The sequence below is a fragment of the Amaranthus tricolor genome, chromosome 11 (genome assembly GCF_026212465.1).
Source record: "Amaranthus tricolor cultivar Red isolate AtriRed21 chromosome 11, ASM2621246v1, whole genome shotgun sequence".
NCBI classification, from domain to species: Eukaryota; Viridiplantae; Streptophyta; class Magnoliopsida; order Caryophyllales; family Amaranthaceae; genus Amaranthus; species Amaranthus tricolor.
Genome location: NC_080057.1, coordinates 24,267,462 through 24,294,022, shown reverse-complemented (window position 1 = coordinate 24,294,022; position 26,561 = coordinate 24,267,462). Strand labels below are relative to the sequence as shown.

General features: G+C 32.8%; 3 protein-coding genes across 6 annotated transcripts; 1 reads left to right on the top strand and 2 right to left on the bottom strand.

Moving 5' to 3' along the window:
- Positions 1-1,933: 1,933 nt before the first annotated feature.
- Positions 1,934-6,507, bottom strand: LOC130827632 (peroxidase 21-like). Its single transcript, XM_057693407.1, has 5 exons — positions 6,375-6,507; positions 4,490-4,641; positions 4,172-4,366; positions 3,911-4,076; positions 1,934-2,535 (listed from the first exon to the last, which is right to left on the bottom strand). The coding sequence occupies exons 1-5, from the start codon at positions 6,427-6,429 to the stop codon at positions 2,129-2,131; spliced, it is 975 nt and encodes a 324-aa protein (XP_057549390.1). The 5' UTR covers positions 6,430-6,507; the 3' UTR covers positions 1,934-2,128.
- A 2,766-nt stretch (positions 6,508-9,273) lies between these two features.
- Positions 9,274-18,427, bottom strand: LOC130827631 (E3 ubiquitin-protein ligase MBR2). 4 transcript variants are annotated; one of them, XM_057693406.1, is made up of 8 exons: positions 18,089-18,398; positions 14,826-14,987; positions 14,611-14,652; positions 13,967-14,098; positions 12,116-13,218; positions 10,706-10,801; positions 10,116-10,253; positions 9,274-9,600 (listed from the first exon to the last, which is right to left on the bottom strand). In XM_057693406.1, exons 4-8 carry the CDS (start codon positions 14,064-14,066, stop codon positions 9,451-9,453), a joined length of 1,587 nt encoding a protein of 528 aa, XP_057549389.1. In that variant the 5' UTR covers positions 14,067-14,098; positions 14,611-14,652; positions 14,826-14,987; positions 18,089-18,398; the 3' UTR covers positions 9,274-9,450. The 4 variants fall into 4 exon arrangements, with proteins under 4 accessions (XP_057549389.1, XP_057549387.1, XP_057549388.1 ...); XM_057693404.1 differs by having other exon boundaries at positions 14,611-16,219; positions 18,089-18,427; XM_057693405.1 differs by lacking the exon at positions 14,611-14,652.
- A 1,672-nt stretch (positions 18,428-20,099) lies between these two features.
- Positions 20,100-25,944, top strand: LOC130827630 (syntaxin-71-like). The gene is made up of 8 exons (XM_057693401.1): positions 20,100-20,445; positions 20,544-20,669; positions 21,060-21,228; positions 21,331-21,416; positions 21,511-21,579; positions 21,677-21,784; positions 21,864-21,940; positions 25,475-25,944. Exons 1-8 carry the CDS (start codon positions 20,290-20,292, stop codon positions 25,488-25,490), a joined length of 807 nt encoding a protein of 268 aa, XP_057549384.1. The 5' UTR covers positions 20,100-20,289; the 3' UTR covers positions 25,491-25,944.
- The last annotated feature ends 617 nt before the right edge of the window (positions 25,945-26,561 follow it).

The following is a 26,561-nucleotide window of genomic DNA, read 5'->3' as shown; positions in this document are numbered from 1 at the left end:
AAGATTATAAAACACTTTCTCAAAATCTACTTTTAGCATCTTTATGCCATTTATCAGTATATCAATTCTATAGGGACAAAGGTAATACTCCCTCTAATTTACTACTATACACTCTATCCAATGTATTTATTCAATCCTTAATATCTCTAATTGTGCATTATTAAAAATTATGAAAAGTTAATATGAATAATCTTTGCATTGAGATGAGACGAATCAAATAAAATCCTACATGATTATGTTTTAATTTATAGATTAATAATAAAATGCAAATTAAAATTAAGAGATAAATAGTGTTCAAAAAGCAAATAAGACGTTAGTGCTGAATTGGTGGGAGTACTAATTGCTACTGTTTTGGAGTACTATGCATGTGAAAGGGGAACTTAAGAGTCAACCATATTTTAGGCTTTGATTTAAATTTGACTTATATACATAGCAAACGTTGACTTTCTTTTTTAAGTTTTTCCATTTGGTTTTTTCCTCTTTAGCGGTGATTTAAATAATGCAAATTTGGCAATAATATAAGTATTGATTAACCATGAATAATACCAATTTAAAATAATATTTTTTTAGAAAATTCTTAATATGTTAAAAATCAAATTATGTGATTATAAGACAAAAAAAATTGGTATATTAGCTAACAAACTAAAGTTGATATTATTTTAGGAAAATACCTCACTAAGTTGGTATTATTTATGGTTAATCAATAGTTGATATTATTATAGGAAAATCAACAAAAAATTATATTATTTATGGTAATTTTTCCTTATTAGTTTTGATTATATAAGAGTATAGTTGGTAGGTTTTTTGTGTGCCTCTGATATCATGTCAAGTAATTAACTCAATCAAAAGCTTAAATTGATGGTTAATGTCCTACAATATGTTATATACTCTAACAACAACTTCTTGTGATAAGAGTATAATTTGTTTTTTTTTTACTCTTTAAATTGTACATAATAGTGTAGAATTTTATCTTCAAAATGAATTATTTTATATTATACATAAAAAAAAGTTTGAAACAAGCATAAATTGATGAGTTTATAAAATATTTATTTAAAATTATTTCTTTAAAATCGCACATTTTACCATATACTTCTTTAAAATAAAAATTGATCGTTAACCTGATTAAAAGAGCACCTTTAACATATAATTATTTGACTTTATGATTTTTGGACTTATCTAACATTAAAGAACTTATATAGTTTGCGAAGCAAACTCTCAATCTCTAATTTCCACTCCTTTATAGAAAAATATATCCGTGGAAAAAACCATCATAATATCGATTAAGATAAGATTCTCAAACGTATACGTAAAGAGTGTTTTCGGTTTTGGACATAATATCTCAAATTGAGTTAATTTATTTCAGTTATTATCCATATGTAAATATTTTGAAAATTTAATTTTAATTTTTTCGTAGAGTTATTTTGAAATTGGTCGAATCATTATCATTATCATAATTATATCCAACTTATCCCGCTCATAGAAATTATGTTCATTCTCTAGAGAAAGATAAAAGACAACAAACTACATTTTTAAAGGGAAAATACGATCAAAGAGTTCATCAACTCGAGAAATACTTGCAAAAGAAAAGAAAGATATAAGGAAGACAAAACAAAAGACACGACAAGACAATGCAAGATAAAAATCAAGACTAACTTACATTATATGAGCAAAAAAAAAGTGATACTACCTCTCTTCCATAATACTCGCATTATAAAATAATAATCATAAAGATCATAACAATAAACAAGACATAATAAGTGATACTACCTCTGTTCCATAATACTCGCATTATATTGACTTGACACAAATACTAACGAAATAATTAATTGATAGAAAAATTTTATTATTTGTAGTAAAAGGTGACTATAAACTAAAATAAGATTCTCAAACTTTTATATAATGAAAAACTAACATAATTCACTTAAAAAAAACTACCATAATAATTAACTAAAACAAGATTCTCAAACGTATATCCAACTAAAATAAGATTCTTAAAGACTTAAAACTTAAAACTATAGCTTTATCAATTTTTATTCGATCTACTCTACCTATACTTCGTCCGTTTGATTATATTTATAATTGAATCACAATCAGTTATAAAAATTTCAAAACAGAGATAATACTTAAATTAATTCGAATTTAAACGGGAACAAACAATCCGAATATCGCCTTGATCAGCAGTAAGTGGGTTATTTTCCGACATTATGAGCATTGCTCTAGCAAATTGGTCATGAAAGTAGCCATTATCAGCAGCCATTTGTTGAACAAAGGGCAAAGTAGAAGAATGAGTAGCTAGTTCTTGGTCAACTAGTAGAAGCCCTTGGTTGTTCAATAAGTGCTTGTAGTACATGTTATCTAGCACCATTGGTGTTTCTAGATCATTCCTTACGTATTCTACTTTGTTTGGGTCTGGAATTGGTGTTGGGCATCTTCTTTTGAGGTACTCCGCGTAGTCTGGGTCTAGGGTCGGATCTGTGGTCGGGTATAGTCGATTTACTATATTTACACAATGCACTCTTCCTACGGAATGAGCCCCTGCAATCAGTGGCAGATTAAGAAAAAAAAAAAGTTAGTGTGAGCATAATTTACAATATAGAAATAGTTTGATCCAAAAACAATATACTCCCTGCGTTCTACTCTTAAGAGATTGCAACGCTAATAATTGACATAAGTATCAAGAAATTGATAGAGACCACTAAATTATGTCCGTAGGAATTAGGATTAATTAAACGTGAGAGAAAATAAGTGAAGGTGTGGACATAAAGAATATTAGAGACACTATCCAAAATAAAGAATATTAGAGACACTTCATATCCCTTAACAATTCTATTTATATTTTTCACTCCTAAAGTCAAAAATTCTATAGTTGTCACTGGACAAACAAACATGAACAAAAGTAGTAATATTTAACACGCGTTAATTTAAGAGGTCTTTTAGAGCCTAAGCCTATCACTTAACACATGCACAGAACCAACTTTGCATAAGCTCGATTTCAAACATTATCACTTAAAACATGCACAAAACCAACTTTGCATAAACTCGATTACAAACATTATCGACAATTATATGTATTACTTTCATTCTAACATACTTGCAACTAATGATGACATATTATACGAAAAAATATTGCCAAGGAACCATCTCAACCAAAAGTTTAAGCTGATGATTGAGGCCCCAAGATATGTTATATACTCTAATAAGCCCCCTCACACGAGAGTTCTTTGGGCTAGAAGTGTGGATGCAACACAGAACCTCCTCATACCTAGTGCTAAATATTCCATTTTAAATGAGGGGTGGTTGAAATTCGAACCCGTGACTTCTTGTCACATTGACTTCTGATACTATATTAGTAGTAGTAAATAAAAAAGTAAAAAGTAAATGAAAAAATATGTTGTAGTGTTTGGATGGTTTATCCCATATCGACAAAACTAAAGATGGTATGCACACCTTATAAGTTATTGGAGCCCTTATTCCCATTGCCATATGGTTTTAGGATGGTATATATTTCCTTGGCTTATGAAGTGTGTGCACCTCGTTTTTCCCTGTTATTGTGTTGGCATTTACAATAAGTCCAGTCTAATTTATCATAGTATCAGAGCTGATGGTTCGATCAAAAAATTAAAAATGGTAGGTCCGAGAAGAATGGCGTTCCTACCGAATTGATTACTCCCACATGTGAACCTGACGGGGGTTCGCATGTGAGGGGGGTGTTGGGATGGTTTATCCCATATCGACAAAATTAAAGATGGTGTACGCACTTCATAAGTTATTGGAGTCCTTTTTCCCATTGCCATATGGTTTCGGGATGGTATATATTTTCTTGGCTTATGAAGTGCATGCACCTCGTATTTTTCCGTTATTGTGCTGGCACTCACAATAAGTCCAGCCTAATTTAACAAGCAGTAGTTACCAAAAAGAGCAACGGTGGCTTCAGTGTCGACGCCAATTTGTTGGAAGCGAGATAAGACAAATGACATTGAATCATTGAAGTTAGGTATGTAAGCTTCAACTTCTAATGCATGGCTTTCAAGGCTATCTCTTCGTCCGGTCTTCATTTCTATATGTGGCCCACCTAACTATTATACATATACGTACACAATTAATTAAAGAAGTTAAAATCATAAATATATTATATATTCTATCAAATTATACGATGGATTAGTGGACATACCAGTTCAACAGCATCACGTGCAGTAAGAGCAATGATATCAGCACAAGAAACAGTTGATGGACATTCATTCTCAATAGCCTCCTTGATGTTGTCTATGTACTTAAAATTTCTCATCCCGAAATTTCTCTGTGATGTTTTTTCAGTCTGTACACCATTAGCTTTATTTTCGTCTAGTAAGATTGATGCATCACACGACTACAACCATCGTAAAATATCATTATTTAGCAAAAACACAATAGTACCTTATTATTATTAAAAATATTTAATAATTTCTTTTATGCGTAGGATTTTGAAAGGAAAGAATACGTCAGATTATACCTTAACCATGCAATCATGGAAGAGATTTCTAATCCAAGAAACTGCAGTATTTCCATGCTTTTGGTACAATTTTGTAACCTCTTCCTTGATTTTAGTTTCAGCATTTGGACATGTCTCTGAGTAAAAATTCACCTCTAATTGATCGCTTGCAACTGGTCGTGTATTAATATCATCAGAGATGATGGCAAAAAAATTAAAAGTTAAATTATTGTCGAAATACGTTTAAATATTCATTAATAATTCTCTTATACCAAATTTAATGATTATACTTCTAGTATGCAATAAATAAAAAAATCTACAAATGCCAGACTTATAAGAAATTTGATCATAATACATTTTGATATTTGTATCATATAAAAGAGTTAAAAATTATCAATGATTAATTAAATATTAACTACACCAATATTGTGGTAATTTTTGTTGTACATAAAATAAGCCTCTATTTTATAGTATGTTTTATCATTAAGGCTTAGGTCTAAATATATTCACCCACTAGGGTTAGGGGATGCCTCACTCTTGCTCTCTATATATATACCCACTTGGGTCATTTGTAGGTAAGTAATTTTTTACCATATCGGCCAAAATAAAAGACATACATTCTCTCTCTTTTTAAACTAATCACATTTATGCTATACATTTATATTGACTTGGGCATTGAAGGCACCCCTCGAGACCACCTCGAGGGTGACAGTGTTCCCTAAAGGATCTCAGAGACCACCAGCCTATCACCACAGATGGGCCCATCAGAGACCCCTCTCCGGCCTATTTTGAAGAGCTTTATCAGAACTTAAAAATGCATGAACTAGATAGCAATTTCAAACATCATCAGCATTCCTACTACTCATAGTATCTTCTATTAAGGTACCCCTCATCATACTATTTCATTGATTGTGTTCGGTCAAAAATAATAAGGAATCCTCCGATTTTTGACAGAAATAATTTTCCATTTAATTTCATTTTAATTATAACTTTTAGGGTTACATCTATATATCATAACCCTAACGGAAACGAGTTATCTTTTTTAAATTTTAAAACAATTAGCATAGGATTCTTTATTGTTAATGTTGGTCTTAGATAAGATATGTACACAAATTATTTTCCTAACAATGCTCCTAAACAATCTCTAACAATATTAATATTCCTAATAGTTGGCGTTAAGAAATATGATCAAACAAAAAAAATTGGAAAAAAATTATTTTCTAGAAAATATTTATCAGTTATTCTATAAAAGAAATCATATTTCAACCAAATAAAAATTAAAACTTTTTAAAATATGAAGAATTTCTTCCTATCATATAGGATTATATTGTTTCTAAGGTTACCCTAATATCCTCTACGACTATACCAAAGATTTCCTTTTACCATAAATTACAAAATTTCATTAGATCAAAATCAATTAAGAAAAAATTCGAATCCAATTTATTCATTCTCAATTTAACATGTAGGGAAAAAATATGTTATTTTATGTTTAAAAAACTAATGATAAATTTTTTTTTTACCAAAACCAAGAGATAATTATAAATAATAATTTTAGATTGGTTGATAGAAAGTGAAAAAAATTGCAACTAAAATAGCATTATAAGAGATAGAATAGAAATTTTTCATAAAAACATACAAATATAACTTAAATGATCGATAATACTTAATATTTATTTTGTAGTTTATAACTGATAGTGGCATTTTTAATAATATGTCACTATTAGTTATAAGTATTTCAAAAAAACAAAATTAACATGATTCAAATTTGCAAATTTTTAAATAAGAAAAATTTATTTATTTTTGTACAGCAACGTCAAAACCTTAAAACACAATAACATAAAATCGAGTATATGAATTAAAATAATTGATAGCAATGAAGAAAAGTATAGATGAGAGAAAAGTGTACCATGGTAAAATTGTATTAGTAACAAGAGAGAGCACAAAAAGCAGCGAATTGACATCTTGAATGAACTTGTATTTGGTTTGTAGAACTTTGCCTTTTAAATACCCAATATTAGGGTTTTTAGTAACAATTTACCTGATTATTAGGCTTGATTTCCAATAACAAATCCAGCTATTTATAGGGTACACTTAATTAAATAAAATTATAAATATAATTATTTTAAAATTTCAAAAAATTAAGGGTAAGTAAGTAATACTATATCTTTAACATTATTTTTTTTTAACGGAGTAGGCCGAGGAGAAAGGATATATTAAGGACAACACAAATTTTTGTGAGATAAGGTCTCTTTGAGAGACCATCTCTAATTGGGACGGACCATCATATATTTTTAAAAATATTGTAAGTAGACATTAAAAATAATGTAACATGTAACTAGACATTTACGATATTAAAAGTAGACATTAATTTTAATGAGTTGGGTTTGAGTTACGTCACTTAAAGAGACCAGCTCGAACCAAGCCCATATCTAAAAATGTGGAACTTATTTTAACTTGACATAAAAAATTAAGTCTCACTAATATTAATTATCTTTTTGTTATTTAATAATATTGTAACCTAAAAATACTAGGTTTCTTTTCGTAATGATTTAATTTTTAATTTACTAAATTGTGTTTAGGATATAGTTGACTAGGTATAATATGAAATAAATTAATATGATAATGGAGCAATAATAGTAATAATGGGCTTAATAAGTTGACTTAATTAATGGGCTTTTATAATTATAGGACTATTTCATTGCCTCCACAATCGCAATTGCTAAGTTGCCAATCCCATTAAGCCAAATCATACTTTCGGTTCATTACTGCGGCTTTGGATGACCATTTGAAAAAATAATGTTTTTTAATGAAAAATTTATAAATAAATTATTTTTTGAAATAAGTGTTGTTGCGTTGCGGTAAAGAAGTGATTCGTTGTTAATAACAGCCAAATTATTTAAAATCAGCTAAATAATTACTTGCTGTTTTTAAAAGGTTGCTTTTTTTTATAAAAAAAAATTATTCTTTTCAAGTATTCGCTTGGGATCACCACCCAAAATGCACTTTTTTCTTACTATCCAATATCATATTTTAACATTAAAAATAAATGTAAAGAGACGATATCATAGTGAAATAATTTCTATTGGGTCCGCTAAAGTGATCACTTACAGTTTCAAAGGGATCAATTTTTATAGTCATAAAGAAAACAATTATAACCATAAAGTGATCACTTACAATCTTAAAAAGATCACTTATAATTTTATAGTTACAAATTATTATATTAATTTAATCGCTTATAATTTTAAAGTGATTATTTTTTATACTTTGAAAATATTCACTTATAACCTTAATAACTAACAACTTAAAAAGAGATCAATTAGAGGATGGGTTGATTTGGACTAGTCTCAATGTGGGTCAGTCTCATACAAGACTTGTTGAACATTAAATGTTTTGAACGGTCTAATTGCAATTGGTTCTTGGTTGAAATTGGCCAGAACTGTTTGGCTTATTTTATTGGTAGTAATTTAGTGGGGAATTTTTACAACCTCTTATAAAATGTCAAAAAGTTGTGTAATTAATTCCATTTCCACTTACACAATGTTAATGGCTAATGCTACACTTTCTTTACTTGAAATGGACTGCCTTGTCAATCATCATTAGGCATTCATCACCACGCCGTAATTTGAGTTTTTGACACAATTTTAGTTCTACTTTTTTTAATGGGAAATTTTAGTTATAATTACTCAGTTGAGCAATTAACTTTTTTATTGGTTCACTTTTGACTTTTTATTAGTCCAACAACAAAAAAATATTTGGTTAATGATTTTTAAATTAAAATCAAAAATTATTTATAGTTTTTTCATTGATTTTTTATTTTTAGCCTAATTTTTCTCTAATAAATAGTCAAGTGTCAATAAGTAATTTTTATCAAACATCTTCTTAACAATTGGTTTAAACAACTAGCTTAGCCAATATTTCTCGCTAACAACCATTTGCCAAACATGCTCTAAAACTCTGCAATTTTGAACCAAAAGGAAGTAACAACTTTTCTAATTACAAAGTAGGCTAAGAAAAGGAGAGAGCTGTATAAGTTTCAAACTTTAAAATTCGAGATTTTTTCTAAAAAGTAATACTTATTCTTTGGCACAAGATTTAATTTTGAAAGGTTTCAACTTAATTGGTTGCTAAAAGAAGTTATTGAAGAGTTTGTATTATGTAATGGTAATTGCATCATACATCATTATTCAAGAGTTCATTTTGCACCACAAGTTTATTGACATAGCACTTGAGAGTTGAGACATAGTAATAGTTAATTATCTTCAACATAATGGATATCACTTTTACTTCTTTTATCACTTGAATTTGAGTGGATTAGGTGGGTCTTTGTACTAAAGTACACAATAATGTATATATTTGTTTTTGTTTGTTAAGGAAAAATGACTCAAATATAAATGTCAAATATAGAGATTCATGAATTCATCTTGCAATAAAATTTTAATTATTATCACTTAAAAAAAATTAATTATTTCTCCCCTCACTTGTAGAGATTCTCTAACCTACTCTAGAATATAAAAAAAAAATATATTAAAGATAGTTTTTGACAAACAGTATTTTTAATAGTAATTTTTGACAATTTTTCCTTCTAACTTGCACATCTTAACGTTACTTCTTTTATAAAATTCTTTTAAGATTTTCTTTATTCGGCCTTGTTATCCTTTTATTGGTGAGTACTCATCGTTGCTCGGATGGTACCCCCGTTACCTTCCTCGTAATTTGTAAGGACCCAGATCCGATTCGAGGGAATCAACTAGGCGTTGGAGCGGGTCGGCCTACTCGAGCCAACACCAAGAAAGCCAAGAACTCAATTAATAAGAAAAACAAATTAACATTGGCAAACACTTAAAAACTAGTGTCATTTGTTTTTGATCAAATAAAAAACCTAAATGAGATTCCATCATTGAGGAAAGTAGTAGTTTTACATGTGTGAGCGACATATTTACAAAGAATGGATTACAACATAAGTAGGATTATGCAGCTTCAGCTCATGTCTCCTTTACACTATCTGGCAAGGCTGAGCCTTTGCAGATTGGACATATATTCTTCATTGATAACCATTTTTTGATGCAGCCGACATGATAATCGTGACCACAAGCTTTAAGCGTTCCGACATCATCCATATGCTTGTATTCCTCCTGTCATAACCGGGAACGTCTTCATTCATTAGCGTTTGAAACGATTGTTTGAAAAACAAAGACATGCAAAAACCGAAATGATACTCGAGAGACAACCTAGAAACTTGTTTAGCTAAAAACTTGGGTTTCCTAGGGACTAGTCAATTATCCAATATATTACCGTTAAGTCGTTAGAAAGGTTCCCGTTTAGGAAGGGTGACGGGTTTTGTGTTGTATACAACACCCTTGATTGTAAACATGATTTTTAACTATACTTACTCATCCGTCCGATTGAGTTAACTCTCTCGACACTAAAATCCTCTAAAATGCAAGGGAACGAATGTGTTACTCTACTCTATCAAATCCTGTAAACAATTTATGCTCTTTTTTTCCGGAGTTTTCAAGGGTGACATAGACTGGTTCAAATATCAGATTCCAACATCAGGAAATATGTGTGCTTGTGTTCAGCAATGGTACGGAATTTCTAAAATGTCGAAATGCTGCACAAAAGTTAAGGGTTTGAAACAGAACAATACCAGACATATTACACATCTTCCTTCTTCCTGAGCCTGATCTGATGAACAGTATACTGTCTCTGTCAGACATTTGGGCAACTCGTTTTCACGCAACCCAACGTTTACACTTCCGATTCTTTCTCCAAGAGCAAGTAGTTCCTGCACACAGCAATAAGTTAGGACCCTCTCCAAAAACACACACATAAAGGTCATGCGAAGGCACTTAAAATAGAAGGGTGAGAAGAATTGCTCGCGTATTTTTGACAAGATATGTGAGTCTATTTTCAAACGTAACACATAAGTGCAACTTCGTTTATCAGAATCGTGTACAAGTACGTGTTTATTGAGCTAATTGTCATCATCATCATACCCAGTATATCCTACTCATAAGGACTATGAGTGGGGTCTAGGGAGGGAAGGAAGACAGCAACCCATACCCATAAAGAAGGATGCGGCCAAAGATTCCTCCGGCTCAAAATAACGTTCAGTTACTAAAATAAGCATACTACATTGCAAAAAGATGCAGACGAGTCTCATTCCAAACAGATGCACAAAAGTCTCATCCTTCTCATTTCATTGAATCCCCCATTTTTATAAATATTTTTACCAACCTCATAACTCATGTTGTCAACGTCTAGCCTCATATCTCGATGTTGATCCAAAAAGTTCCTTGAACCATATAGAGAACGGTCGATAATCATCAGACCCTGAAAACCAAATCAAATCAAATCAAACACGGGGCCTTGGCATAGAATTTTCAATAACACCGTATGTTCAAATGAAAACCGAGGGGTTTAACAATCCCTGATTCCCTCCCTCCATCATGGAAAATAAAGGACACCATAGTAAAACAAAATCACAAATTCCTTTGAGTGACCATATCTAATTAGGTCGGCCTATAAAAGAAAATATAGTGTAAGAGTAGGAATTAAGCTTTAGTGGGTTGGACTTGAAAGACGGTCTCTCAGGAGACTGGTTGAAACAAATACTAGATGATCAAAAATGCAATTTTCATCTTTAGGGTTTACTCATCGGTTACCACCTCCCGTTCCACAAAACAATTCAGAAAATAAATTAATTATTCCACACCCATTAAGCATATAAGAACAAAAAAACACACATAATGAATGTAAATCCATGGACAAGAGCAAAATAAAGCTCCTCAAAAACGTGCTTCAGGAAATTCTGGCAAGTCCGGGAACAGAATATTTCCATGCATTGAACTACACTCCTGGGAAGTATTCGTAAAACTCAAATCTGATATTAATCATGAAAAGCTATGGTTTCATCAATAGTATGTAATATACAATGTGCTAAGAGTGCTACATTATACATTTAAACGAGTAGGGATCAGCCTCCCCCTTTACTAATCCAAAAACATAGGAATTTTCAAACAGCTAGATCAGTGTAAAATGATTCGCTAGCTAATTCGCCTTTTGAAATCGTGATTCGCTCAAGTTTGCCCAAGAATAGCCCAAAATTGACCATAATTCGCGATTCGCAAGGAGATTAGAGAATCATGTGACACTGAGCTAGATAGCCAGCAAGCTTTGCTCCAATAGCATTAAACAGTTTTTATTAGGAGACTCAGAATTAGAATCTAGCAGCCGGCCAATTAAACTTCAGAGGAGAAATGTTGTCCGTACACCAGCTTTAAGATTGTATCCATCAGTAGAGTTTTGTGTCAAACTGGTCTTAAAATGGATCAAAAGCTTGTAACAATGAAAATAGGAAAATGTGACTTCTACTTTGTCTATTTAAATTTCCATAAATCAATTTCACTGATTTTAATATCAAATTTTAAGATAAAGAATCAGTAGGATTTGACCCAAGGCCCTACTTCACCATCATTAAAACTCCATAACTCGAAAAATCACAACATGAGTATGATCATATCAGAGTCCACACTAATGCACCCCCATTAACGACCCATAACCTTGGAAAAACTAGTCCCATCATCGATATGAAGTTGAATGGAAAATGGGAAACAATCACAAGTAAAAAGAATTCAAATTACATACCTCAGGTGTCAATCGATTATGTGCACCAGCATCTTCAGAAAGCAAACGGTATCTCTCCGAGGACAACCTAGATCTACCACTCCTGTCACCATTGCGCCATCCTAGGGGACCAAATGGTCTTGGATGTCTTGTGGGATGATTCTCTCCCAGTAATTGAAGGCTGTCATCAGACGGAACCACATGGGTCATACGTAAATTGCCCATTCCAATTCTACCATTAGGAGCGGATCTGTGAGAATAGCTACTACGAACACCCCTCGTATGGGACGGAGTAGGATGCAAATTTTGGGTAAGAGAATTTCTGTTGGCAAATTCTCCAGAAGAATTCGCCATGCTGCTTCCAGCAAAAAAGTGATTACTCTCATGATTTAAGCTACTCGAGACTACAGTCCTACCGATAGGAGCGTTGGGCACATGGATAGGCGCCCATTCCGGCAAAGGAACACTAGAATTTTGATTCGTATCAACTGTTTCAGAATGATCAACTAGAAGTCTGCTCGAACTATCACGGAGTGGATGATTTGCTTGGAGATGAGGCCTAAAGACATCAGATTCCAAGTCTAATGCGGATCGACTTCTCACATTCCTCAGGGAAGTTTCACCTCCAATAGGCAGTTGATTGGCTCGATAACTGGTAGGAATAGCCATAGCCTCCCAATGATTATTTTGAGTATCCAATGTTGTTTTTTCCTGCCGGGGATCTGATGATGAGGAGACATTCGATGAACTACCGGTACAATAGTATCTGCTAGAGCTGCCCCTCTCAGTGATAGCAGGGATCCCGGGGCTTTTCCTTTTGTATGGACCCATTCCATTTCCCATTGTAAGATCGAAGAAATTGCATTCAACTCCATAGTTTGCGGGTGGATGGTGAACATGATTTTCTGGAATCATAAAGACATTTCCAGTAGCAGATGGATGTATAGAATCACAAGAAAGATCAGAAGTTTCTGGTTGATAATGTGGTGCATTGACCATCTGGCCTGACAAAGGGTACACATTCAATCTTGCAGTATTCCATGGAGAAACATAATGAGCTCGATCCGCTGGTCCATTTTCCAAAGAACGAAATGTAGGGACACTCTCCGAAGAACTGGTTCTGGCTGCAATTCAATGTGATCATATTAGAAGGAAAGAGAAAAGGCAGAGATCAGAAAAGAGTACATCAAACGATACTTCATTTATAGACAAAATACATAATAGTAATCCCTGCATAACTGTGCCTATATTTGAGCATCCATTTACAGAATCACTTACTCTTAAAAGACAAAGGCACAAGGCTTAGACCCGCGTTACCTACTCCTCGGTCACAGTCATTTTGCCCCAATCAAAAATGGGACTGGGATTAAAAAGTTAAAGTGTAGAGGTTTAAACCGTTAAAAGTGGTGGGGTTATTTAGAAATAAGAGAAAATACAGAGTAAAGTAGTGTTAAAGTTGTGAGACCATGTCCAAAAATAGAAATGGGGTATATTCACTGGGATGACTAAATTAACAAATGGGTAAATTGAGAGGGACGGAGAGAGTATATAGCTAATCACCCGGTAAATTGCAAATTACATGTTGAGACAAACAAATAATGGTCAGTTTTGGTTTTATTATTGGCCCATTTTGGGTAACTTGCGAATTCAAAACGTGAATTAGGAAGCTAAATTACTAAATCAAAATAAGGCGGAGTATACTCAAGGAGTACACGCTTGTTGTAATCAATAGAACAGTAGCATACTTAAGAAGTGAATAGAGAACCCAAAATACCATGCAAATGAGATGTTCATATCTACATTCCATCACTTTGATAAAGGTTAGAGGAAAATTCCAATGGAGAAATTTAGACACAATTAAATCATTATTACCAAAGTGAAGGTACGGATCTTCAGCATGAACAGGATCCCAGTGTTGATCAGGCTCCGCATCAAAAATCTGCGATGTATTATATACGTGTCTGTGTGCCATAATCACATCCAGATGCGCAAACAAATTAGAGCCTGCACGAGAAAAAAATCATAAAGGTTAGGCAAAACAGATGCGCAACAATCCATAAAATAAAACGATCAAAGACTACAATAAACTCAGCCGTAAAAACAACAAGAATGTAGAGTACTAGAATTCATATAACTAATTAGTCATCGTTCATAGTCCCCCGCAAACAAAAAAATGAGGATGTTTAGCACATAAGAAAATCTGAAGACAAAAAGGATGACAAAACACATTCGACGAGCTCGTGCGATTGGATGTAAACTCTCCACAAATGTAACAAAATACAACCAGAAAGCGGAACATGAAAGAGGGCGATCTCTCACTCCTTGAACACATCAGATAGCCGTATATGATCCTCTCTAAGAACATTTCATATGCGGTTACATTTCAGACAAAAAAATAGAACCGATGGCCATTTATCATTAGCAGTAATTTCATGCCCCATACACAAGCCAAGAAGCGAAAGTTTCTTATGGCTCATTACCAAATTGTTGTGCACAACAAAAAGAGAAATACTCACCGACTCTGAAGCAATGCTCAGGCTCCTGCACATTCAAACTAGCTGCAAGAAACAAATCTATGACACTCAAATGTTATCAATATTTACAGTGTTCGAGTTGAATTGAACTTTTGTATAAGCAATTACGTATTTTATCAAACCCTACTCGATTATAACGACTAAAGAAACATTATCTCACTTGATTCCACCCGAATATAAATTTTGTTGCACATCACCTTAAGACTAGATTTTAAAAATGTTCAACGCCTGTTCACTTGGAGCAGATGATCTTCTACATCGATAAAGCAATTGTAAGTGGATCGAGTGAAGAAATCAATCCCCCCTCTATTAATTGCTCTTTCATCCAAGATGTGACCACATCCAGTGCACAAGGAAGCCTATAAACCATATTCCATATCGAGATCCATGTCAATAGAGACATTATCAACACCGATAAGGTAGCCAAAATAACATGTCCTAAAAATACATGTCCTCTCTCATGTCTTCCTAACATTAACACAAACGTCCATGATATACACTTCTTTCTTTGCATAATCACTCAAACAAGACCTAAAACATAAAATAAAGAAAAGCGTACTAAGGATGCACAATCTTACTATTACTAGCATCATTTAAATGCACAAAAAAATGTAAGGAAAATCTCATCAATTCTTGGTCCTAAAAAGAGGTCATGATACATCAATACATAATCAAAAATATTAAACCAATCATTACAAAAGTTCAACCTTTTTTTCATTTCCTTTCCAGAAAAGAGTAAGCATCAAATATAAAACGACAACTAATCTATAGTATTATTATACTTTTAGATTATAAACAGCACATAAGTCTAAAAGGAATCTACTTACATCACTATCAATAGAAGATATAAGGAAATAGTAAGGAGAAAATGCCAAAGAAAATTACACGAAAACGAAGTATATAGATCTCCAATAGCATAAATATACTTCAACTTATTCTTTTATCAACAATGGAACATTTAAACAAGGATCTACGTCTTATAGCATAAAGACGAGACGGAAAATTCTACAAGAGCAACACTATCAACTACAAAACAATAGAATATCTTCAAAAAGGCGCCACAATTTTGGTAACTACGTCAGTTTCCTGCTTATTCCACATTGGTTGTCGGCTTTCACATTCTCTCGGGACAATGAAGCATTGCTCATCTTAAATGCTAAGTGGACAGGCCTTTGCATTGGGAATCGCACCAACCCAAGGCTCAAGTGTAGGTTCTTCTGAGTCAGAGGCCAGCATAACCTAAGGACAACTGGAAATAAGTTTGCTATAGGATCTGCATGATGCACATATATCCCTTGCAGTAACGAAATTGCTACAGTCAGAAAAATATCTCCCAAAGCAAACTAATGAAGTCTCTCGGATTCAAACCATGGACGGACTTAACTCCACAAACCTAATACAGAAATCCGCTAGTACCCGAGGCAATTATTTGGAAAGTCCCTCTCTTTCCCCAACATTAAGAATATGCACTTCAATTTGAACAAACTCCCCTCTCAAGTGAAATGAGAGGAGTTCAAAGTATCATATGAGAATTGGGGGTAAATGCCCAATGTTTAGGACATTGGTAAAGGGTCCATTTGGAATAGCTTCTCTGCAACAAGATAATAGATAATTAGCACATAATAGTCAGACTTACCATTTTTCGATCCAAATTTATCGTAGAAAGTTTCATACTTCTACTTCTCCCAAAAAAACTTATAAGGGTTCATCCTATCAAGCTAAGACTAGTTATGAAAATCTTCAAACTCATTTTTACTAGTATATAGAAACCAACTGCATATACTAGATTTCTTGTGTTGGTAAGAAATAGAAAATTTAAATTTAAAATATAAAAAAACTAAAACATTACTTTCAAATCATCAAAACAACTTGGTTTATATGATTATAAAAGAAAGAGAAACCAATGATAACAGTAATACATGGTATGAAAATAACTTTAATCTTCGAAGTAATTTTCTTATAGTAAAATATAGTCATTTGAGATACACCATCCACCTAATAGATCAACCTTATAGCTAACTAAAAAATTTTCAAGCATCTCATTACGACACCCTACATCTGCAATGGCTCCCACCTTGAGTTGGTAGAGGGATCACATGTAAGAAAAGGCTACTTTTTTGTAACTCTTCATAGGAAATGAGCCTACCACCACATGTAATCAAACACCGTGTTGGTAGAGGGATGTCAATGATACATGTAAGAGCTCTTGGTACGGGCTACCAAAGGATTTTGTTCCACTACTCAATTTACAATGCCCATCGCTTGTTTGGGTATATATATTGTCTTTATCTTTTAGGAGGTACATAGAGTTTTTTAAATATGGGCGTCTCTTTATTCCAAAATATGGCCTCCCACAGCTTTGACATTAACCGGAACTATATTCCTCCTCAAGTGCATCTATCTATTTTAGAGTTTTTCAGAAGCATTGTGTTTTGTGAGTGGTGTTTATAAGAAGAAATGTTAATTTTCATAAAGATTAAAGAAACTACATTATTTTCATTGGCACTTGAAGAAGCTGATGATGATAGAGGCTACTTGATGCTCATAGGTATCACATTAAATGTATTGGATCTATCATTATGCTCATCATGCTCATCTTTGGAAGAAACCACTACACTGTTTGACTTTACATGATGTAGATATCTTAAAGTAGATGTCACTGATACTATCGATCATACATACCATTATGTCTTAGTTGGCAAATTCTATACCAATGTATCAAGAAGTACTAACTTTTTCGAGTCCCAATTCGGCTATTTCGCCCATAGTAACACTTTAACACCCTCCCCTGCCTATCTCCCGAAAACGGATCCGCGCTTTAGAACTCAATTCCTAGAAGATCCTTGAATCATCCAGAACCACCAATATCTACAACAACAATCACAATCCGCAACATACCCCATCCAAAACCCACAAATCAACATCCGTCCATTAATAATACTACTGGCAGCAATAAGCTAAGCAAGGTTTAAACTCCATGTACCAATCATAACCCACGAACTAATTACTATCAAATCACAAATTTACTTCATCAAACTGATGAAGATCAATGTTATACATGTTACAACTGATCTTTAATCTTAAAAAGACCATTGCAAGTTTGGGTGTTTCAGCAAAGGAAAATTAGTCTAAAGCTCAAAGAATTTAACATAAGTATCTATAAAAATAATGAAAAAATCAGAAAGCTGCAAGAAACCTAAAGACCACTAAAAATCAAAGCATAATTACATTAAAAAAACTTCCAACAAACAATCAGGTAGACAATCACAGCAGTAAACACAAATTAAGATTAAACAGCACCTAAAAATTGATGATCAAACAAACAAACAAAAACCCACAAGAACTAACAGAAATTCAGCACCATAAACAAAAAAAAAAAAAAAAAAAAAAAAAAAAAACTATCAAACAAATTGAAGGATGATCAAAAAAAGATGATCAAGATAGAACACAAAAATCAAACCTTGGATTGGGGTTATGATGATGGATGAATCGGACGGTTACTATGCGGTTGAAAAGAAGAAAGAGAAAGAGGGTAGAAGAGAAGAGGTTGGTTTTTGTCAGTTTTGTCAAGTAAACAAAGACAAAGGGAAAGCTAAGGTTGCAAGAATGAGAAGATGGAAAATAAAGAGTTGTCAAAAGAATAAAGGAAGGGAAATGGTGTGGGGTTTCTTTGGTTGGTTGATTCATCTAATACTCAAGAAAGCTATCAAGATTCAACACAACTTGTTTCATTTGTCTTGTAGAATTCCAATTTTTATCTTCCAATTTTTTTTTTCGAATTTGGTTAGAGAATATATAGATAAGAAAGCGAGAATATATAGATAAGAGAAGGAGATAATTGTTTATATTTGTAGGAGGTGAAATTTAAAAATTTATTATAATAGTAAAAATAAATCTTCAACTATTAAATAAATATTGATTTTCTTCATGTAAAGTTACAAAGATTGAGTTTTTTTTGCCTAATTCTAATTTTCTTTTATTAATTGATCTTTGTTGTGATTCCCTAGCATAAAGATAGTGCTCCAAAGGGTATAATAATGATAATAATATTCTTGGTTATTATTATTATTATTATTATTATTATTATTATTATATGAATATTGGTTTAGAATATTATATGTATTGTTGACATTGTGTGAAATTAGAGCCAACTTTTGTATTTTATATCTAAAGAATCTATAATTGTAACCTATTGCTTTTGTTGTTATCCTTGATGTTAAAAATTTGTCTTGAACATATTTTAAAAGCTTCGTCTAAAGGATTTTGTTAGAAATATTTAGTAAACAATAAGGTGATTAAGTAATGATAACATGTGGTTTGTATCGGAGGGATAAGAAAATAAATATTTGAATATATATTATTAAATATGGACATATTATGGATGACACAAGTCGAATTACATGTGTGCAATAAAAATAAGGTCAAGCCTGGTATAGTAGGCCATGTGTGTGCCAAAATTATCATTTTATATTGGCACAACACAACGTGTGACCCACAAGTCACGGCCAGTCAAGCCGCTATTCTATTACCAGTTTTGAAAAAAGTAAATAATCTTTTGACGTAGCCCCAACACGACCTTACACACCCTACGTGCTCTTGCCCTATCATTGCCCTTTGTTTTGAAGATTAACCACATGACACAACACTGCTTGATATTGTATATACATGGCTCGTTGCATGTACAAGTCGCTAACCCCTGCACGTTCATGCTTTTGTCATGCGTCATGGTTTGCAACCCAACATGAGCATAACACAACCAGTGGCTTTGACAAGACTATTTTGGCCCAATTACCCGCAACGAGATAACACGATCCCTTGGCCATCAGCCCGTGTATAAGCGTAATTTAAGGGATTATCGCCCATATATAACAAATTTTTACTAATTGTAAGTTGAAACCGACTTTTAGTAATTATAATCGATTCTTACTAATTAAAACTAATTTTTACATATTCTAACAGATATTTAGTTATAAATTGTAACTAAATTTTACTGATTTAAACTAATGTTTACTAATTATAATTTATTTTAACTTATTATAACTGAATTTTTCTGATTATAACTGATATTTACCAATTAAAATTTATTTTTAAAGATGAATTAAATAAGGTCTAATTCAGATATAAGTGTTATCTCGAATTTAGTCCTTGGACAAAAATATCCACCATCTCATTATACTTCCCATTAATACTGATATTTTCTATTGAACATGTTAGTAGCAGTTGACAGTTGCAAGTATTTTAGAACAGAAGTAATAATAATTTTTATTATCTCAAAATACTTTTATTGGCTATTCTTATGAGAGACCGTCTCTCAAAAAGATAACCTAAAAATAAAAAGTCTACATTCTTATTTACTGTTTAATTTGTATTAATTAAGTTATTTAGCCCATATATCTAATGTGTCTCTCAAGAAAACCATCTCTCAAAATAATTTGGGTATTTTTATTTTGCATTTTCGTCGGAGAAAAAAAAAAAAAAAAAAAAACTCATGTGAAACCGTCAAACGGCAACATATCGGTGAAAGTTTAAACTCTCAACTGAGATCAGCCGCCCGCACTGGAACCTGACGGTGCTCAAACAAGATCTCTGATATACATCAACCCTAATTTCTCTCCCCTTTGCTTACGAAATCCATAATCTTCCATTGTTTTGCTAAAAAAGATGAGTGTGATCGATATTCTCACCAGAGTTGATGCGATCTGCAATAAATACGACAAGTACGATGTAGAAAAGCAAAGAGATTCCAATATCGCCGGTGACGATGCTTTCGCTCGTCTTTACTCTTCGGTTGAATCCGACATTGAAACCGCTTATCAGGTTTTAAATACTCACTTTTTAAGATTTTGATTTAGTGTTTAGGTAGAGTGGAATTGTATCATTATTGTTGTTGAATTGTAAAAATTAAATCTTTGCAGAAAGCTGAATTAGCAGCAAATGAGTCGAATAGGGCTTCTGTTGTCGCGTTGAATGCTGAGATTCGTCGTATAAAAGCGAGATTACTTGAAGAGGTTCCTAAATTGCAGCGATTGGCTCAGAAAAGGGTTTGTTCTTTTTCTTTATTGTTGTAGCTGGTTAATTAGTGTCGATGATCATGCAACAATGACATTTCATTTTCCCGATGTTACATCTAAGCTAGGTTTGGGAGGTTGGATGTACGCAATGTTAACTTAGTGGTTATTTCGCATCAAAATCTGTATGTTTCAATATAGTCCATTATAATGAAAACCAAAAAACTACGTAATTTTGATCCGATCAAGAATGTACGGAGTATTGATGATCATGAAAAAAACTGTTAGAGAAGGACGACGTTCTGGTTTTGTTCTGTGATGATGTTTTATAAATTTTCTAAGTATGACTGCTAGTTGAAAGGTATTTTATTTTTGGGAGTTTGTTTTGAATTCTTTTGGATTATTTGTTTAAATCAAACATAGGTGAAAGGACTTTCCATTGAGGAACTTGGGGCTCGTAATGACCTTGTCCTTGCTTTGCCTGAGAGAATTCAATCGATACCTGATGGAACTCCTGGACCTAAAAAGAATGGGGGTTGGACATCCGGGTGGACTTCTTCAGCTACTCGCCAAGAAATAATATTTGATTCTGGTGACTATTCTATTCTATTTGCACACCTTTTGGAGTATAAATCTGCTTTTGTTAATATTGGATTCTTTAATTCTTATATATTCTGTTTCTTGTTAATGGTAGATGGAAGATTTGATAGTGAATATTTGCAAGAGACTGAACAGTCAAGCCAATTTAGGCAAGAATATGAAATGAGAAAAATTAAACAGGTAAACTCATGCAGAGTCCTTGAAATTTGTGTTTCATCTTGCATGTTTGTAGTGGATTTTCCATGGCTCAATGGTGATGTTCTTATGTTTGCAGAATCAAGGTCTGGATATGATAGCAGAAGGTTTGGACACATTGAAAAATATGGCACATGATATGAATGAGGTTTTCCAATTTTTACCACCTCCTCTCTTTTTTAGATCTTAGATATGCTGTCCATTTGCTGATAACTCTAGGCTATTGTGTGCTGATATAAATGCAGGAGTTGGACAGGCAAGTTCCTCTGATGGATGAGATTGACACCAAGGTAGACAAGGCAACTTCTGATCTCAAGAATACCAATGTCAGACTCAAGGACACTGTGACACAGGTATTTGGATTACAATATAATGTTCTTTAGTCTTTTCGTGAATTCAAAACTGACAAGCATATGTTTGTAAATTTTCCAGCTGAGATCTAGTCGAAACTTCTGCATTGATATCATTCTTTTATGTATAATTCTTGGTATTGCTGCATATTTGTACAAGTAAGACCTTTCTTTTCTCTTGTTACCTAAGTTTCTTTGGGTTTTAATTTAAACTTTATCAGTTGCATTTATTGTTGGGCATAAAGCAGAGAATCATTAGTGGTGATTTTTGATTTTATATTACGAATTCATGTTGCATGAGTAAACCATTGGGTTTTCCTTTCCTTGGGTGCCAGTATTTCAATTGCTTGTAATGTGTAAAGTTTACTTGATTTAATATATAATTGACAAAATTGTCAAGTCTATGTGTTAATGTTAGCAGCTACCAAACATTATGCACAACACAATACAATTTGCTAATTAAACTAGCTTTTGTCTTAACTGGCCGGGGAAAACAGTGGTTATAATTGTTAATTTTTCTATCTTATCCATGTCTTTGGGGGAGAAAGACTGGTACCCTGTGGAGATTAATGAGAATAACTGTTGAGTAATTTGCGAGGTGGGATAAACACAATACCAGGTGAAGCTATTCTCAATGTTTATTGATGATTTAACTTTGACAATGATTAAATGGATGTGAATGTCACAAATTGAACAATGGTGTGCTGATAAAGAGAAATAAGCAAAATAATTACTTGTATTTCTCCATAACTGAACTGTTTTAATGACTTCACTTTAAGTTCCTACATTTTGTGCTCCGTGCATAGTGCAAAACAAGTCAGTGCAGTAATACTGGTCGTATTGTTTTTCAAATTTACCAAACCGGTATTACTCGCATCGTAAAAGTGTTAAAAAACCGCATTTTAGGATGTTCCAAGCGATATTTCATAGTTTAGGTTGATATTTAGCGGTAAGGCAACTCGCATCATCCTTGTTAACGCATCACCGTGTCCGTTACCGCAACTGTGTTCGTCACCGCATTTATGCACTATGGTTTTGTGTGTGTCTTGAACACAGCAAAGAACCCCTCTTGAAATGATTGAACTGTTGTTTTGCCTGAGAGCTTGGCTTATAGTTTGGGACTTTATTGTAGACAGCAATGGAAATGAAGAGAACGAGTTGGTTCTTTGTTTTATCTAAAAGGCCATAATTTATAATTTCACGTGTGCTTCTAAGCATAATTGGTCTTAAAATGCTTATAGTTTTCTTAAGATTCTTTAAGTTTTTAAACTTTCTAGTGGAGCCCCATCGGTATCAGTTTTGTTAGGTGAACAGTGGGAAGGTGCTTATTAGGCAATGCCATGTTTCATTGTGCACTTATGTGGTAGACCGAAATATGTGAAAACTCAATAAAAGACATAAAACAAATATTACATTTATAGTTCGGGAAAGTATTTCAAGAGTGTATATTCATGCACAACATTGCCGAACTGAGTAATAGTATGCGTTGGGAATTGAAGAGGCGCTACGTGGAGGAAATTGAACTGAAGAGAAAGTTAGGTTCTAATGGGAAATACTGATTGTCATTTCTTTTCTCTCAAAGAAAAGTTGGAGTTAGTAGAATGATTCTTTTTATGTCAAGCAAGGGACATAGCTCTTTGAATGAAGTAGATAATTGATTCTATTCATGCTATTATGGTCATTGCTTTAGAAGAAAGACTAAATTGATTTTTCTGCATGCCAATTGCTTTATAAAGCGATTACACTGTAAGAATTCAATTAAGCCTTGAAGAACATGTATAGTGCTTAGCAGCTTAGGCACCTCGTTGTGAAGCAGGAGGTGTGGAAGTGTATGTGCTACTATCCTAGACTCCTCTACCTTAATCCTTTGGCCATTTCAAAGCACTAGATGTTACCTTTCCGCACCTAATTAGTGAGTATTGAGAAGTAAATACATACTTTCAGAATTTGTTTACTCAGTTTGGGATGCGATGTTACACTGAAATACTTGAGGAATATAAGCTGCATCAGCTTCATATGCAATTCTTTTGATGTAAACTATAATAGCCACACAATTACGTGAAGCACAAAACAGTTAGTTCACCCTTGAAAAAGGGTAGTAAAGGAATCTTCATATGCAAATTTTTCATTTAAACTACAACTCTACTAGATCTTTATAAAAAAAACTACTTTACAAGAGTTACACGAAATAGTTATTACTTCAGATGCTTATAGATCACACTCATAGCACCTAACATTCTTGCCTTGGATAATTGAGAACTTGTGTCTTGTGTAGTCGTGAGGCTGTCATGTGAAAATATCATAGAATTCCATTTGTTCCAGATGCTGGAAATATAAACAGCTTTATCACAGCACAGTCCTTTAGCCATTCCTCCAAGGCTCCTACAGTTTTTTGTTGAACAAAAAAACAAGAGAAGTAGTTGTGTTATAAGATAATAGGAAACTATATAAAGGCAGATGTGATTTGAGATTTTGGTCCCATGTACAAAATAGAAGTTTGTAAACACGAGTGATGAGAGAACCCAAAACAATTTGTATTAAAAGGAGGGCAAAGGAAGTTGAGCTCTACCACGATGAAAACGTAGTTTGTGTAGTTGATTTTGAGCTCAAAGAATCTTACATTCAAGCCAAGATCAAACTGACATGTGTAATTTGAAACTTTGATTTGGCTCAATCCCACGATTTACCAAGAAACCTATGTTTCTGCTCAACTTATGGTTATGCGTGTCTTCCCTAGATTTGTGGCTTTCTCTAGCAGGAAAATAGGCCATATCTAGAAAATTTAGCAGATCATTTTGTGTCGAAAATCTAATTCATAATTGTTATATAGCTTTGTTTAATTATTGAGTATGGTTATAGGAAATTGAATTGAAGTAAAAGATTATTAAGACATGGAAATTCTTCTACTATCAAATCATGGAAACTTTCAGCTACCCGTTGTAATTTTGATTCTCAAGAATAACCTTTTTATCTCGTTCATTTTGCATGCATGTAGTGGAATTATGAATACAAGTGTACTTTATCCATTTCCTCATCACAAATTGTTGTGAGAGACGGTCTCTCCGAGAGACGCATGAGATATATGGACTAAATGGCCTAGTTAATACAAATTATAGAGAAAATAAGAATGTGGGCTTCTTGTTTTGAGGTCGTCTCTTTAAGTGACGGTCTCTCACAAGAGTAGTTTTTTCCTCATTGAAGTTTGCGTTTCTTGTAGAAAATTCAAGGCATCAAGGCTAATTTTTTCTCACTCAGTTGCCTTGTTTAATGTCCAAACCAACCTCCTACCATAGGTATCCATCTGGGAACTTCTTCCGCCATAAAATATTTTCTCATCACCAACTCGCCTTTCTAGAAATGGATGATGGTATCCTTTGAATCATAACTTGGTGTTGTGCGTAACAGCCTTAATACCTCGTTGTTCTGATGTGGTTAACTTTTTTGAATGTCCAGTTTTCCTCATATGAGTCATATCCATCCTAAATTCTCTTTGATCACCTGGAAATACTCCTCTAATCTCTCTGTATCGCTTTTCGATATCTTGTGTAGATGTCTATTTTAACTTTACTGATATGCTTCAACCTGGATGCCGATGTATTATTAGTTATGAATTTATTTTTATTCAACAAATTGCTCATTCATCTCAATACCTGATGTACATCTAATAACGTCCCTTATACGATTGTTTTGCAGTGTGTTGAAGAAGTAAATGGCAATGGTGGCTAACCCGCCAACTAAGTTTTATGGTGTCATCTTGTGTGTTGGTGTTCCAGGGTGTGACTTATTGGTCTGCTTTTCTACATGTCTTTTATGTACCTTTGTTCATACTCCAAAAATGAACGCGCCTTGCTTATTAATACTTCACTTCATGTAAATCTATCGTAGTTTGTATCACCGTTATTTTTAGTTTTTGGCAGTATGTATCACTATTATTAAATCAGATGCAATTTTATCAATGTGAAGTTGCAGATAATATTTTGTTAATGATCAAACAAAAACAATTTTTTGTATCACCATTTTTAATGTTCCTCGATCTTTTCGTTTTATTGACAATTTAAATTAGTTGCGGACGTCCTTGGTCAAATAGGCCAACTAGTGTAATTCTCTTATCATTACTAATTTGAACTTAATCATTCGGCTCGAATAAATAATTTGAATTCAAAACTTTTTAAAAGTGACTAAAACCTGAACTTAAATGCATTTTAAATTGATCACTTGAGTGACTTGACCCAACATAACAAGTTAAAATCCAAATTCATATTGATAAGTGATCATTTGAATAACTTGACCCTACATATAAATCCAAATACGAATCCAAAATCTTATAGAATAAGTGTTCACTTGAATAACTTAACCTAACATATCAAGCTGAATACGATTTGAATAAGATTTTAACACTTGTTTTATTGGTCGATTATTTTACTGGTTTAAATAAATTGTTGGTTTGATGCAAAAAAAAAAAAAAATTTAAAAAACTTTAATTTTTCAACTTAATTTTTTTTTATTAATTTTCATTCATAAAACAAGTGGTGGTGCTGCTAATTGAAAGAGACAAAGTGACTAATTATTTAATTTTAGATAATAACAAAAACTTGTTGAGAGCTTACTATTTCTAAGTCGAGGAGCCGACAATCGGCTTGGAGTTGACTCTTAGCATTAATATTTTTATGCATAGTACATTTGTCATTTGTCACACACTCACTCCAGAAGTATCATGACTTTAAATGATAGAGTTCTTTCAAGAAGCAAACTAGGATATTAAAATATGTAAGAAAGATAA